This window comes from Phycodurus eques, chromosome 7 (assembly GCF_024500275.1).
Source record: "Phycodurus eques isolate BA_2022a chromosome 7, UOR_Pequ_1.1, whole genome shotgun sequence".
NCBI lineage: Eukaryota > Metazoa > Chordata > Actinopteri > Syngnathiformes > Syngnathidae > Phycodurus > Phycodurus eques.
In genome coordinates this window covers 10,031,024-10,047,307 of record NC_084531.1, presented here as the reverse complement: position 1 = coordinate 10,047,307, position 16,284 = coordinate 10,031,024, and the positions used below count along the sequence as shown (strand labels likewise).

At 41.2% G+C, this 16,284-nt stretch overlaps 1 protein-coding gene across 1 annotated transcript in view; it reads left to right on the top strand.

Moving 5' to 3' along the window:
- Nucleotides 1-16,284, top strand: part of grik4 (glutamate receptor, ionotropic, kainate 4) — a 395,044-nt gene that overhangs the window by 248,342 nt on the left and 130,418 nt on the right. The window contains exon 6 of the mRNA XM_061681761.1: nt 13,862-14,027. Within this exon, the coding sequence (XP_061537745.1) occupies nt 13,862-14,027 (166 nt within the window). The remainder of the gene's footprint in view (nt 1-13,861; nt 14,028-16,284) is intronic.

Below are 16,284 nucleotides of genomic sequence, written 5' to 3'. Positions count from 1 at the left end.
GACAAGTACAAACATTTTCATTTCTTGTTCATCAACAATAGATATTTCAGAGACATAACAGTGGCCTCTACTATAATAGCTCAATTTGATAGATGCATCCTTTTGAATAAATAAACACAATGTTGTGAATGTTGGCATTCAGCTCCTTGTTAGAGAAGAGCAAGTTGTGCAAAAAGTACTAAAACATTGACAGTTGGACATGTGCATTCAAAAGTTTAGAAAAAGTCAAATTCAGTTCACCTGTGAAGGTTACAGTGCATTTTATTTTCATACGGAAACGTCACCCAAAGGCGTAGACAGTTAAAAGAAGGTGGATGTGCTGGATTCTGCTGTTTAAATGCAAAAATGCAGCTGTTTTCCCTCTCAACCTGATCACAATTAGAGGAGCACATCTGTTGGCTGCACATCCACTGACCCTTTCCTCACATCGCTATTGATCCGGTCTGTCAAGGCTGCAGCCGCTTGAGTGTCACGTGCATATCCAAATCCATGATCTTGTCATTAGTATACAGTATTTGAAATGACAGTGAGAGGAGAACAGCGTGTGACTCCCAGGTTAACAGCCAACAAAATGAATTTCAGTTGTTGGCTGATTGTTTTCAGAGGATTATGGAAAGTAAATATACCGTAGTGTATGGTGATGCTTTTATCATGTCTTCATTGTATCAGAGTAAAATATGTATAGCATACACAACTAGCCAGCATCTCATTTCTCATAGAATAAAAATGTAATAATTTTAAGCCAATGAACAGCCACGTTATCCAAAAGAGACAACTTTTTCGACGAGGGGAAAAGTAACATACATTTATCATACAGAAGGTTTAAGACTGCCCCGATATCAAATTAATAATTTTTTATTCATTCCCCAAAATAAAATGTCAACACTGGTAGCACAACAGTCGAGAATTTCTAGCTAGCTAGTTGTACAAAGACATTGGCTCAGGGAAAAGGGCATTGGAGTGAGGGACCAACCCTAAGAGGAAATGAACTTTTTTCCCCCTCCTGAACCGTCTGATCAATGAGATAGAGATCTCATGGTCAATGTTCCACTTTCCTCAAAGGCACCATGGGAGCCGCAGCACACTTCATCTCTATGACTAGGCTGCTTCTTCCACGGCTACTGGGACCTGAAGCAGGCTCATTACTTCCACAAATTGAGATCTTCTTGCCTGGACTGAAGCCAAGATGAGTTGGTTGCTAGGGCGGAGTTGCTACAGCTATGTTGCGCCTTCCTTTCTCTTCCGTTAATTGTTTTAGTCAGCGTTATCTGAATTCCAACAGCTGATCATATAAATATCTCATAAACGGTTTAATGTGAAAGGGTTTCAGGGAGATCTACCACATGCAAATTCTCATTTCCTGCTGCCCTGCAGAACCATCCCTATCAGCTTAATAAGCCGCACACGCTTAAAAACAGTTGCCAACAAAATAGCCATATAATTTTGAATTTGCAATAGATTACATTGTCAAGATGGGGTTCAATTCCTATCTCTTAAGGAACAATCTACATCATCGCCTCAAAAGACACAATTATTAGACTTTTTCTGAACCATAATAAGTACAGAAATGTTCCAAAGCTATTAAATTCAATTGTCAGTGGTATAAATTCTGAATATTTGAATGTACCCCTCTAGTAACAAGCCATTATATCTGCAAAGGTACAGTGGAACCTCAATTTAACGGACTACTAGGGTGGAGTGGGTCTACTGTTAAAGGCGTTAATTTGAAGCATTTTTTTTTTCTTGACCTGAAAACACACAGTACAGTACAAAATGATTATTATTATTTACATATATTTATTATTAATATATGTAAGTTTACGTAAGGGTAACTTTAAACAAGACGGTACCTTTGTTGTGCCACGGTGGCCAGTCGCCATGGCTTTCATGAGCCGCAAGGATCGTCCGCTTCCTCTTCTCACCTCCGTTGGATGCCATAGTGAACGGCTTAACAAAAAACTGTATACTGGACCATAAGTAAACAACAGTGGACCATAAGTAAACAACTGTGACTATTCCCGGTAATATAGTGACCAGTCTGTCTGTTGATTGTGCCAATAAACATTCATCCATTCTCTGTACCGCTGATCCTGCGCCAGTAAACAACAGCAACCAATTCTGGAACTAACTAATTTTGTCCATTGCAAGGGGGCGTTTTGAGTTCCAACCAGACACAACCATTCTGTCTGGGAATCTCCTTTTTATTTCAGATCTGTTAAATCGAGGTTCCACTGTACACTGATTTAATCCTTTCACACTAACTATGGAATTCGTTTCTGTAATCCAATGTATTTCATGTGGAAATTTGTGTTTCCTCCCTGGTTTTGTTTCTTCGCACAGCGGTACTAAATGCAAGTCCTTTTCACACTGTGAAAGAAGACGTTTGACACACTAACTGTATGCTAACTAAGCTGAAGACATTCAGGAAGTCAGTGGTCTCAACCGTTTTCATACTACCTCTTTATATATTACCATGCATTCCATGGAAGGTTCATTTTGATTTGTGGTAATCGGGTTGTGATGGGATTATGCATGTTCTCATCGCTACCGAATAACACCAGCCTTCATTTGGCACTGTATGATTGTTGATTGCCGAGTTCACACCAAACAAAGACTTATTTAAATGGACTTAAAGGATCTACAGTGACAGTATTTGTACTACTTAGTAGTGCTAAAATTTCATGAAAGATATGCCCTGTAGTTCAAACCAGCATGTATAGTATAGTATAGTATAGTATAGTGTAGTACACCCTGAAGTGGTTGCCAGCCAATCGCGGGGCACATACAAACAAACAAACGTTCGCACTCACATTCACACTTAAGGGCAATTTAGACCGTGCCACCGTGCCGCCAATTTTAATTTTAATGTAATAATTTAATTTCAATTTATTTCACTGCAATTGGCTGGCAAGCAGTTCAGTGTATACCCTGCCTCTCGCCCAGAGACAGCTGGGGTAGGCTCCAGCACGCCTGCGACCCTAGTGAGGATAAGCGGTACAGAAAATGGATGGATGGATTTATTTCAATGGGTAAAATAGATTTTTGTTACCATTTAGCGACAAGTGTTTGCAATGTGTGTAATGTAAACCAAACCTTTTGAACAAGAGTGTCGCTAAATTGTGTGAATGTTCCCACAGCCGCGCCTGACATATTTGATGACCCGTAAAAAGTGTTGTGATGAAGAGGTTTAGCTCTCCTGCCACTTGGGGGTTCAAACCAGCAGATGTACTTCCGCATTAAGGCTCTGCTCTCCATATGGCTCGCTCACCCAGTTGCACTGCCTCCATATCAGGCTCCACTTGAGTTCACAGCAGACAGGTAGCAGAAAGCTTACACACTTGACTGCATAGCAGGGAAATAAACCCTGCTCAGTAACTTGTGTTTCCTGGCCAAATTTGAATGTACTGGTATTTGAATATGACTAGAAATATTCCGCGGAAAAGCAGTTATCAGCATGAGTAGAACTAGGATGGCACTCAGTGGAGCACAGACCTCTGCCAAGGCCGAGCAATCCTTAACATGCGTGTCTGTCTGAATGTAAGGGCACTTTAGCCCCTGAAAGTGCAGCTCCATCTCCTGGGTCTGGTTGGTCATTGCCTCTTTTAAGCCCCAATGCAAGTGGACTGTAACCACACATTTGTTGTATTGATTATAATGCTTTAAGTGAAATTTTAAACGACATACTTTTGTTGCACACCACACAGAGAAATGGAGGAAAAAATTATTATACTCACTTCCAGAGGGTCCTTCGGTTTATGACAGCCCCACCGTCGCAGTTTCGAGGTTTTGAATGACGTGCAATGAACTAGTTTTTGCAGTTGGCTGAGAGTACATGCCTTTGCCTAACACACACATGAAAATCCAGAACAACACCTCAACCAAAGATTAACAATCCTAAATCTGTCCTCTCAGATTTGATTGATAGAAATTTATTGAAATGCATAGCCATTGTTGGGACCTGGTGTAAATGTAGCCTAACAAACAAAGAGTCATCAAACAATACATATAAGCCTAGTTCTTGGTGGAGGTAATTATGTAAGTCAGCGGATATGACATCACTGGCTCAGTAGTCTAAGGATGCCAGCTCTCTTTTAGGTCATGCTAGCAAATCAGAGGGCAACGTTGTCAATAATGAATGCAAGCATATTGTGTTTGCTGCTGAACAAAGGTGCATCCTCTTCCCTGCTGTTTACGGTGCGTTCTAGAGCGTGTTCTTTCGCTCCTGTGAGAGCGTCCTCATTAAACACCTGTCAAGTTGCTGTCTGCAGACCTGCCATCCCTTCTGTCACACTGCAGGGAACACACGTGCATACATACAGACAAGAGCACATGCATACTGTATCTACAACCTCAATTCCAATGAAATTGGGACGTTGTGTTAAACATAAATAAAAACAGAATACAATGATTTGCAAATCATGTTCGGCCTGTATTTAATTTCATACACTACAAAGAGAAGATATTTAATGTTCAAACTGATAAACTTTATTGTTTTTAGCAAATAATCATTAACTTAGAAGTTTATGGCTGCAACACGTTCCAAAAAAGCTGGGACAGGGTCATGTTTACCACTGTGTTAAATCACCTTTTCTTTTAACAACATTCATTAAACGTTTGGGAACTGAGGACACTAATTGTTGAAGCGTTGTAGGTGAATGGCTTGAATGGCAGCATATGTTTCTCCAAAACCTGGATGTACCTTTCAGCATTAATGGTGCCTTCACAGATGTGTAAGTTACCCATGCCGTTGGCACTAACACAGCCCCATACAATCACAGATGCTGGCTTTTGAACTTTGTGTCCATAACAGTCCGGATGGTTCTTTTCCTCTTTGGCCCGGAGGACACGACGTCCACAATTTCCAAAAACAATTTGAAATGTGGACTCGTCGGACCGTAGAACACTTTTCCACTTTGCATCAGTCCATCTTAGATGAGCTCGGCCCAGAGAAGCCGGCGGCGTTTCTGGGTGTTGTTGATGAATGACTTTTGCTTTCCATGGTAGAGTTTCAAGTTGTACCGAACTGCCGAAGCGCCGAACTGTATTTACTGACATTGGTTTTCTGAAGTGTTCCTGAGCCCATGTGGTGATATCCTTTACATATTGAGGTCAGTTTTTGATGCAGTGCCGCCTGAGGGATCAAAGGTCACATGCATTCAATGTTGGTTTTCGGCCTTGCCGCTTGCATGCAGTGATTTCTCCAGATTCTCTGAACCTTTTGGTGATGTTATGGAGCGTAGATGATGAAATCCCTAAATTCCTTGCAATTGTACGTTGAGGAACATTGTCCTTAAACTGTTCGATTATTTTCTTGCGCACTTGTTCACAAAGAGGTGAACCTCGCTCCATCTTCGCTTGTGAATTTATACCGACCTGTTCCCAATTAACCTGTTCACTTGTGGGATGTTCCAAACAGGTGTTTGATGAGCATTCCTCAACTTTCTCAGTCTTTTTTGCCAACTGTCCCAGCTTTTTTGGAATGTGTTGCAGCCATAAAATTCAAAGTTAATGATTATTTTCTAAAACAATACAGTTAATCAGTTTTAACATTAAATATCTTGTCTTTGTAGTGTATTCAATTAAATATAGGTTGAGCATTACTTGCAAATCATTGTATTTATTTATTTTTTTCCTTTTTATTTGTTTAACACAATGTCCCAACTTCATTGGAATTAGGGTTGTACAAATCCAAGATAGAATGAGCAGAGACGCATAAGCACGAATGCTGAATCCTTGCCCTGTATGAATAAGGCCAATCCTCAAGCATCACTTACACCCATGGACAAAATTGTTGCCACTAATACAAACCTACTGTATGTTAAAGAAGAACATGGTCTCAAAATCGTCAAATGAAGACTTCTATTTACAATATTATTAAATGAGGTGCCAAGGTTCAAAACGAGAAGAGGATAAACCGCATTACATCTTCAACACAGCCAAATTGTCATTAGGTTATAGGACTTAATGGGGGGGGGGGGGGGGGGGGGGGACGACATTGACTGTGTAAACATATCTACAAATGATGGTAGTTATCAGCGTTTGATACATGTGCGGAAAAAAACATGGCGGCACAGAAAAACTTCAATAATACAAGAACTAAATACCATAAATTGTATATTTCTTTGTTTATTTTAAGACCAAATGCTGTATCTTTTTGCAAGTAGACATTTTGGAGCTTTTTCAAAGAAGAATGCACTTTATAATCCCGCAATCCAAACCTGCAGAGGACTGTTGGGGCCACAATGAAAAGAAAAACAAATCATATCATCAATCAGATCATATATCACAGGAACTCCAACATCAGTTTGATGTGATTATACACAAAAATACATTCCAAAATACATACCAAACCTTAATGTAATGAACAAAAACACCCACATACTGTATTTTCCATGGATACATGCATTTTACAGCAAACTGTTTCTGTGACAGATCAGCATTCCTGCCGAGCTTTTACTGTGAACTAAAGTGCATAATGTCCTTGACGTTTATTTCGTTTGTGGTCTGTACAAAAAATAAAAAATACACGGAACAAATTGACATGCAAATTGTCCACTTTTACAACATTCTTCCACTTTTACAACATTATTCATTATTATTACCATCACAGGATGTCTTTTTTTCCCTCTTGGCAATTTGTCTTGTTGGAACCTCTCTTGCTCATTCACATCTGACAATCTAGCTGTTGGCTTCTCGTATCGGCTTTCCTTCCCCCTGGACTTCCACACCTTCATCGTTGCCTCATCATCCACTCAGCCAGCTGACAAACATCTATAATTTTCATCAGCAGCAGTCAACGCTGCATTTCATTGGAGTAATGCCACCTGAAAGTGCAGGCTACCTTTGGGCCTTTGAAAATATTACATATTTTCTCCCCCCTCACAATCTTCAGATTCAATTAATCCTCCTCCCTTGGCAATAATGACTCTGAGCAGATGCTTAAATAATAATATAATATGCTTCAATCTAATTTTCAAACAGCAAATGTTGACTTTTGGATATTTGTTTTGTACCTCACTGAAAATAGAATGTGATCACTATTTTTGAAAGGCATCCTTTATTAGGCCCCTTAAAAACAGGATGAGGGAAAATATTCAGTTCATTTACATTCAAGAGATCTAAATATATCTATATAGAGTATATTCACATATTCTATAATTTAAAAAGTAATTAGTAGAAATGGATCCTTGAAATCAATGGAATAGATAACTGACCTCAAGGTCTTGGTATTACCATGTGATAATAGGATATAGTGGTACCTCAATTTTATTTTTGGCTTTTTTCCCAGTGAGCTCAATTATACAGTATTTGGAATCATTTGTTCAGGAGTACAAAACTCCCGCAACTCTTAAAACCTTTTTTAACTGTACATCTTAAGCAATATACATCCATTTTCTGAGCCGCTTCTCCTCACTAGGGTCGCGGGCTGCTGGAGCCTATCCTAGCTATCTTCAGGCGGGAGGCGGGGTACACCCTAAACTGGTCACCAGCCAATCGCAGGGCACATAGAAACAAACAACCATTCGCAAACACATTCACTCCTATGGGCAATTTAGAGTCTTCAATCAACCTACCACGCATGTTTTTGGGATGTGGGAGGAAACCATAGTGCCCGGAGAAAACCCACCCAAGCACGGGGAGAACATGCAAACTCCACACAGGCGGGGCTGGGATTTGAACCCCGGTCCCCAGAACTGTGAGGCAGATGTGATAACCAGTCTACTACCGTGCCGGCTGTTAAGCAATATTTAAACATTATTTTCATACTAGTATGATCAAAAGTAAGATGTTACAAACATAAAACACTCTTTTAACACTCTCGTAATTTAAATGACAAATGAGAGTAAGGGTAATTCCGTCATGTTAGTAATGCACCTCACATTTGATGTTATTTTACCTCAACCTGTATTGTAAAACACTACACTTACATATAAACTCTACCTTTTGATCATACAGTAAGTGACAAGTGGCTTGACACTGGCGCATGGTGCAGGGTAGGGGGTCTTAACAGATCTTTTCTTGTGGCAAATTATCGGCTGTTACATCTGGGAAGGCAGTTGGTAGGGGGTAAGGGAAAGGCATATTTACACAAACACATAAAATACTAAAGGCCTTTAGCCCATATATTGATCGGCTAAGGTTTAGCCCACGAATAAAAATGCATCCAATCATTATGATTAATCTACAGTATGAGTCATATTAAGAAATCCCTATGTTGAGGACAAAATAGTTCCTTTACTCTTCTTACCATTGCATGCATCCTTGCAATCTGAACTGAAGCTTCTTGTGGTGTCTTAGAAGCATCCCAACTCAGACATGACATGGGAATGATTTTCTTGTTTTACTGTTCGGATTAACCGACCAATACAGTTGAATTACACGAGCTGTTGGTTGCAGATATGAAGTGTGGCAGGTGCCTCAAATGCGGTTGACAACTTGATGGTCTTAATGTGGGACATTGATTTCTTGTCTTTGGAACACCTCCGAGTCAAAACATTAGACGGCTCCTGTTACTGTAGGTAATCAATTCAGAGTATTGCTTCTATTGCTAACCTGAGCGGGCGATTTGTTAAGGTGGTAGCCTACAATTTCTCGATCAATGCTAACCTGATTGATCAATATTTTTCCATCTGTCCATTTTCTAAAGTGCTTTTCCTTATAAGGGTCGTGTCTGAGCTAAAACCTATTCCTTCTGATTTTGGGCACGAACCGGGGTATAGCCTGGACTGGTCGCCATCCTATGACTGTAAATGGGATAGGTGTTAAAGCGCTCTACATTCAGCCCAAATCTTCTTGGTTTATTCAGTCAACAGCACCTCAGCTTGTTGGAGCAAAGTCTATTTTCCCTTAATTTCTTCAAGGAACAATTAATCAACAATCAATTCCACACAATTGACCAAATTCTTAACAGACAATTAATCTTTTCTGTGCCCAGCCCCAATAGAAAGTAGTTTTTTCAGTAACCAGGGTAATACCAGGACAAAATTCAGAGAAGAAAGACGAGTAAGCAGTGGTATATAGAACGGTATGAGCTTGGGTACATAGAGAAATGAGAAAAAGGGAGTGAGAAGTCGGACAAATCAAATTGGAACAATCAAAGATACTCCCAATGCGGGGCTCAGTTCCCTGCGTGCTGTACAACTATTATCCAGGTTCAGGGCTCCTTATTAACCAGGTTTGAGTGTTCCATTGGGGGCTGTCAGTACTGGCTGCACCTCCATCCATCCAGACACCCAGGGACTCCATTACACAACAATGGGCAAGGATTGAAAACCAATCAAGGGAATATGGGGACGAAGAGGAAGGCAATGTATGGGTATTGCGAAGAGCACAGACAGGCAATCTGCTGTGATGAAGAGGCTCCCTTCCCTGTTGCTCTTTTCAGACCGGGCATGTCCTCCAGTATCCCCTTCAAGCCCCACTGGGCTCCACCATAATGCCTGGCCAACTGACTGACCCCACACCTGTTACTCGCTATCATCCCATTTCCCTTTCAGGCCCCACAGCCAACCTTGTTCGTGACGATCTGTTCACATCATCACATTGAAGCAGACACTAATTTCATTCAGGGGAAATAGATAAAAGCTGGGTTTGAATTGTGGTACAACATTATTTAGTGTTTTTCTGAGTTTAAGCTTAGGAAAAACCTGTCTGAGTTTGTTGTTGTGATGAGGAAACATTGAAGGTGCACTGCCTCTTAGAGTAGAAACTCCTGGATTAAACTGTTGCCATACTTTATTAAAACTTGTAATAACTTTGCAGGTTCTTACGTCAAGCCCTCTTAACATTTATCAGATAGACTGAATATATCTTACAGCTGGAGTATCTGTAATTTAGCTTTGGTTAGTAAAAATAACATTTCAGATATTTGTAACTATAGTTTTCCTATCCACAACTGGAATTTCAGATATCTGCAACGTCATTTCGTCGAGGACAAATGATGTTAGTTTTATCATAAATGTGTATGGGGTTTTTCATTACAGATATCTACAATTCAGTTGTAAGTATCCATGATGTGATTTATCTGCAACAGAATTGAAGATATTTGTACCTCCAGTTTGCGTTGAATTCCAGTTCAAGATATCTTTAATTCCCTATAATTCAAAATATCTGCATGCTCCATTTCATATTTTAAATCAAGTTTTAACAAGATGAAATGACACTGTTTACATTTTGAACTGGAACGATGACTAGTCAAAATGGTGTTGCATATATCTCAAACCGGAGTTTCAGATACCAACAATTCAGTTGCAGATATATGTAATTCAGTAGCGGATATCTGCAACTCAATGGTAGATATCTAAAATGAGAAACTCCATACACCTGAATAGCAAAAGTGATGTTATTTGTCCTTGGCAAAATTACTTTGCAGATATCTGTAATTCAGTTTTGACTTCGCAAACCTATAAATTACAAATATCTCTATCTACAGATATACATCCATCCATTTTCTGTACCGCTTCTCCTCACTAGGGTCTCAGGCGTGCTGGAGCCTATCCCAGGTGTCATCGGGCAGGAGGCGGGGTACACCCTGAACTAGTTGCCAGCCAATCGCAGGGCACATACAAACAAACAACCATTCGCACTCACAGTCACACCTACGGGCAATTTAGAGTCTCCAATTAATACATGTTTTTGGAATGTGGGAGGAAACCGGAGTGCCCGGAGAAAACCTACGCAGGCACGGGGAGAACATGCAAACTCCACACAGGCGGGGCCGGGGATTGAACCCGGGTCCTCAGAACTGTGAGGCTGACACCCTAACCAGTCGACCACCGTGCTGCCATCTACAGATATCTTGAATGAAAATTCCAGCTATTCAAAATGCAATCATGATTACTCAGAAAGACATTATTGATATCTAAAATGTTAATTTAGAATAAAAAAACAGTCAAACTTAGCTTTTAAATGTTGAATCCATTTGCCATAGTGTCAACAGTCTGATGTTATGGTTTGAAAGCAGTTTTTCGCTGAGAATTCTGCATTGCGTGACCTGAGAGGCGTTCATCGTTGGAGATTCCACTTGCGCGTACAGTATCTGTTCACTGGCAGTAGAAATTAGCCCGTGTCACACACCCCCTTTAGTACAGGTGGGGTTGTTGGGGTTTAATTGCAAGCCACAAGGGAATACACATATTTTTAATACTACAAATCAACACCGGAAGAACAAGGTAATCTATCTGAAGATTGCATGCCCCTCTGAAGTGGACCGGAGGAGTGTATTTATTGATTCTAACGGAGGGCTTGGCTGACTTTCCCTTTCTTACCCTCTGTGTCTAATTTCTTATGACATCGCAAAAGCAGTACAGATATTCTTCTAATTGTATAATATAATATAATTTTTTTTGGATTACTCAGGAAGCCAGGCTTTCAGCCAGGGTTTTGGCCACAATAAGAAACCACAAAATGTGCTAGCCTGTTATATATTAAAAAATAATCCATAAGCAGAATGGTAGGACCTTCTAATTTGCACTGATAAACAAGTGAATGATGACACTTCTGTAAACCCTTATTTAAAAAGGTCACTGATGTTTCAACCTCATAAGCAGGTCATTGATGTTAATGTCCCATAAAGAGTCATTGTTATACAGCAGTTATAAAATATGTGCCGCTATTTTTGATGTCATCACCTGAAATCAAACTGCCAAGCTGCACCATAGAGTCTTGTTAGCAAATGTTTTAAAACAGTGGCTGAGGAGGCGTTCAAATGAATTCTCCTCTAACAATACCTTGTTCATGTTGGGTGATATGAAAACAAATTCTTTGATCCATACAGACATTTTAGTATCTTAGTCACTCAGTAAAGATGTGTGCTCTGAATATGCATCTGTAACTGCATAGACCCCTGGCTTGTTTTTGACTCACATAACATAAACTTGTGTGCACACGCAATCTTCCTGTCTAATGACATCCTGCTTTTTAGCTTTTCCATTTTACGTTTTGGCAATTTTGCACATGTTTTCTAACACGACGTGGTGGAGAGTTTCATGTCAAAGGGTGTCAGAAATGAGACGTGAGCTTCAACTGTGATTTGACCCGAGTTTGACCCGAGGTTGCGAGTACTGAACCTCAGACTTTTCTTAGAAATGGGATTTTCAGCTGTAATTTCAAGAATTTAGGTGATTACTCCTCAGACATCCCACACCAATGGTGTCAGACGCTTATTGGTTGGTTCCTCATCAGGCTTCTGTCATGGAAGGTGTCAGAAGTGAGATAGTCAGCTGTGAGTTTAAACCGGTTAAAATAAAGGTTAAGGAAGACAACTGTCAGATAATGTCAGAAATGTGATGTGGCGCATATGACTCCCTCGGACCTCTCTGACAAGTTGTCAGAAGTGGGATGGCTAGCCCTGATTTGACCCGGTTCAAATCCAGGTTGAGGGTACTGCTCATCAGCTTTCTGTGAAGAATGGTGCCAGAAGGGCGGCACAGTGGCCGACTGGTTAGAGCGTCAGCCTCACAGTTCTGAGGACCTGGGTTCAATCCCCGGCCCCACCTGTGTGGAGTTTGCATGTTCTCCCCAAACCTGCGTGGGTTTTCTCCGGCCACTCCGGTTTCCTCCCACATCCCAAAAACATGCATTAATTGGAGACTCTAAATTGCCCGTAGGCGTGACTGTGAGTGCGAATGGTTGTTTGTTTCTATGTGCCCTGCGATTGCCTGGCAACCAGTTCAGGGTGTACCCCGCCTCCTGCCCAATGACAGCTGGGATAGGCTCCAGCACGCCCGCGACCCTAGTGAGGAGAAGCGGCTCAGAAAATGGATGGATGGATGGATGGATGGTGCCAGAAGTGGAATAGTCAGCCGTGATTTGAAGCTGGTTGAAATCAAGGTTGTGGGTACTCCTCCTCAGACAACTGTTAGATAGTCAGAAATGGTGATGGTCGGCTGAGGACAAATATTCTCAAACACTTGGATTAGGTGATCGCTCTGCACAAGACCCCAAAAATGATGATGATGATGATGATGAAATAACCTGGATCTTTGCTCAAATACGAGTTTAGCAGTGTAATAGGAGGCGCTAAGGCGCCGCCCAACCATGCCCATTACTCTCTTTGAAGACAAAAAAATACAAATATTGATAGCAAAATAAAACTATTTCAAAATATGTGTTTATCTGTTTTTTGATGATCAGGATAAACAATATACTGTATATCTAATGATGAGTAAAGTTCTTTCTTTACTCATCATTAGTTATTTATGATTAGTGATGAGTGACGCACTTCCGGTCTGGGGCGTACTTACTTTGTTTTTACCCATAAACTCTTGTTAAAGGTTTGCCAGCACCCAAGCTGTCTGACTTCACTTGACCTTGTTAGGGATCTATGCACGCAGAATGTTGATGATTCAGTAAAAAAAAAAAAAAAAAGGTCAACTTTCGGTCAAGTCACGTAATGTTCACTCGCTGTCTGCTGGAGTTACTCCAGGTATTTATTTAGTTTCACATCTCATTGTACGTCTGCAACTTTGAAGGTAGGTTTGGTAACATTAGGTGCAAGTGAAACACACAAGTTTTATTTAGTTTTATGTTTCATTAAATTGACCGGATGCCAGCCCGCGGTGCTCAGCCCTCACGCTCTGACAGCCTTAAAATTCACGTTGGCGACCACACTGTCTGCCTAGGCATTTGGCCTAGCAGTTACCGCTACTTGATTATAAAGCCGGTGAGGTCTCTGGCGTGGATTTGAAACTCGTTCAGGACCCCCCTGGAGAATAATCCCGCCCCCCCCCACTCCCCAGAGAAAAAAACACCAGTCGCCACATGGTTCAGGGTAAACCTCCTCAGACTTCCTTGACTAAATGGTCTATGGTAATAACTTGCCATACATTGTACTACTACTGACGTCCTTGTCTCTGTGCAGGTGCCCTACGTAAAGGTGGCTCCGGAAGACATTTTAAAGGTCCAGTTCCCCCGTTTCACCACTCTGGACCTGAGGCCAACCAACATGGATGTCAGTCTAGCTGTAGCGAGCCTTCTCACCTTCTTTAACAGCACCACCGCCTGCCTCATCTGTGCACAGGCCGACTGTGAGTACAGACTAAACACACTCAGGGTACACACATGGAGCCCTTGTTCGTACGCCTCCATCCCTACACCTGCCGACAAAGTGCAAACAGTGTTTTATGTGTTTTCCTTTAAGATGTGTTGACACACTAAGCTATCTTGGATGCACAACAACTGTGTTCCTGTAGCAGATGCAGCACTATAAAAATCTCACCCTCTGACACACTGTCTGAAGCAGCTGCTGCAATTCGCAGAGCGTGCTTGATGCCAACATCCCAAAATAAACAGTCTGCACTCCATAATCATCTTGAAATCCAAATTAAATATAGCTTGTTGATGCGTTGTCCCAAAACACCACCTGATAAATATCAAGCTTTGACAGATGAAAGAAAGAAAAATAGAGCACATTTTGCAGTTGAGGCCAGCATTGATCTCGCCAACTCCTTGTCAAAGGCACTTGTTAGATTCCAAAGATACTAAACCAAATGACCTCAAAAAAGCCTCTCAATCCCCTTGGGGCAAATTTATTTTTTGTAAATAGAAAGGAAGATTAAATCAAGGCCTCTTCCCACCCTCTTGTAGTCTAGCGAGGAGTAATTACAACCCGCCAGACAAAGGCACCGTGACTCTGAGTGGCACCAGCTAACCTTTTTTCTTTTGTTTCACAGTCAGCTTTACACCTTCAGGAACAGAAATACATTCACCAGATATCAAAAGGCACACAGATAGGATTGAGACACTTTGAGCCACCTAGCTTCATCTCAATGTGCACTCCTTCAGCGTCCAATGTCTTGCGCTGAATGGTGGCTCAGAGAACTCTACTCAACTCGTTTGGGTTTGTACGACTATTATACTGCCCTACATCTGCCAAGTGGGCACACCAGATGTAGCAGCACAATGAATTGAATTGAAATATTAAATCATAACACACAAAGTGTTTAATTATGTACTGTACATTCAATTTAATCGTTATTATGCTTTGTTTTTATGAAGTACAATATTGTAGAGTACCGTTTTCCTTGCTAAAAAGTCATTAGAAAAACATTGGTGTTTTGGGGGGAGGATGGAACAGATTAATGGCTTCCATCCATCCATTTTCTGAGCCGCCTCTCCTCACTAGGGTCACAGGCGTGCTGGAGCCTATCCCAGCTGTCATTGGGCAGGAGGCGGGGTACACCCTGAACTGGTTGCCAGGCAATCGCAGGGCACATAGAAACAAACAACCATTCGCACTCACATTCACACCTACGGGCAATTTAGAGTCTCCAATTAATGCATGTTTTTGGGATGTGGGAGGAAAGCGGAGTGCCCGGAGAAAACCCACACAGGCACGGGGAGAACATGCAAACTCCACACAGGCGGGGCCGGGAATTTAACCCGGGTCCTCAGAACTGTGAGGCTGATGCTCTAACCAGTCGGCCACCGTGCCACCAGATTAATGGCTTTTTTAATTAATTTCAATAAGGAAAATGAGTGGTTTGAGTTACGGGCGGCGTCATGAACAATTTAAACTTGGATTTCAAGTCACCATTGTATATATATTTTTTTATTCATATTTACAAGTCTATGCACAGTTTTCTGATGCACATAAAACAAATCCTGGGTGAATATTTTCTCCAAATGTCTTAATGTTTTTAATTTCTCTATATGCTGTATATAAAATCTATTGAGGATTCTGTTACTGTAAAGGAGCGCTGAATCAGTTGGAGCTTAGATCCTATTTTTGTGACCAGAGAGTTGATTATCACAGCTTTCAGCTCTGGCCAAAAATAATGATAATAAGGCTGGCCTCTGTGGCACCCTGAAGACATCAACTTTGGTGTGTTGGGACAAAAGAAACCGATTTTAAGAATTATTTCCTCCCCGTGGCTGTGTGTTGGTGTGGTGCAAGAGGCCTAAAGAGGAAATGGAAAAAAAAAAATGAAATAAGAGGACAATGTTGTTTTTTTTTGAGGATGCTGTCGAGCAGCAAAGGATTAGCAAAATGTAGTGATTTGTCCCCGGAAAGGGGACTTATAACCACTGGGCTCATACATCGGCATCAAGTAAGAGATTGTCCAGACAATGGCGAATGTTGAGTGCATGCTCTCATGTGACCCTTTTTCATTCAGTTGAAAATTGAGTGGCAAAATGCCTTGTTTTTTGTGTGCAACGTTCCACCAGAATCGTTTCGTCCCAGCTTCTTGAGCCGCACCCCTTCCCTGTTGCCCATTGCAGTCAGTCATTGGCTTGGCAGCTTGCTGTCAATGGCTCGTCCACGTGTTCTGGCCTCATTAATCA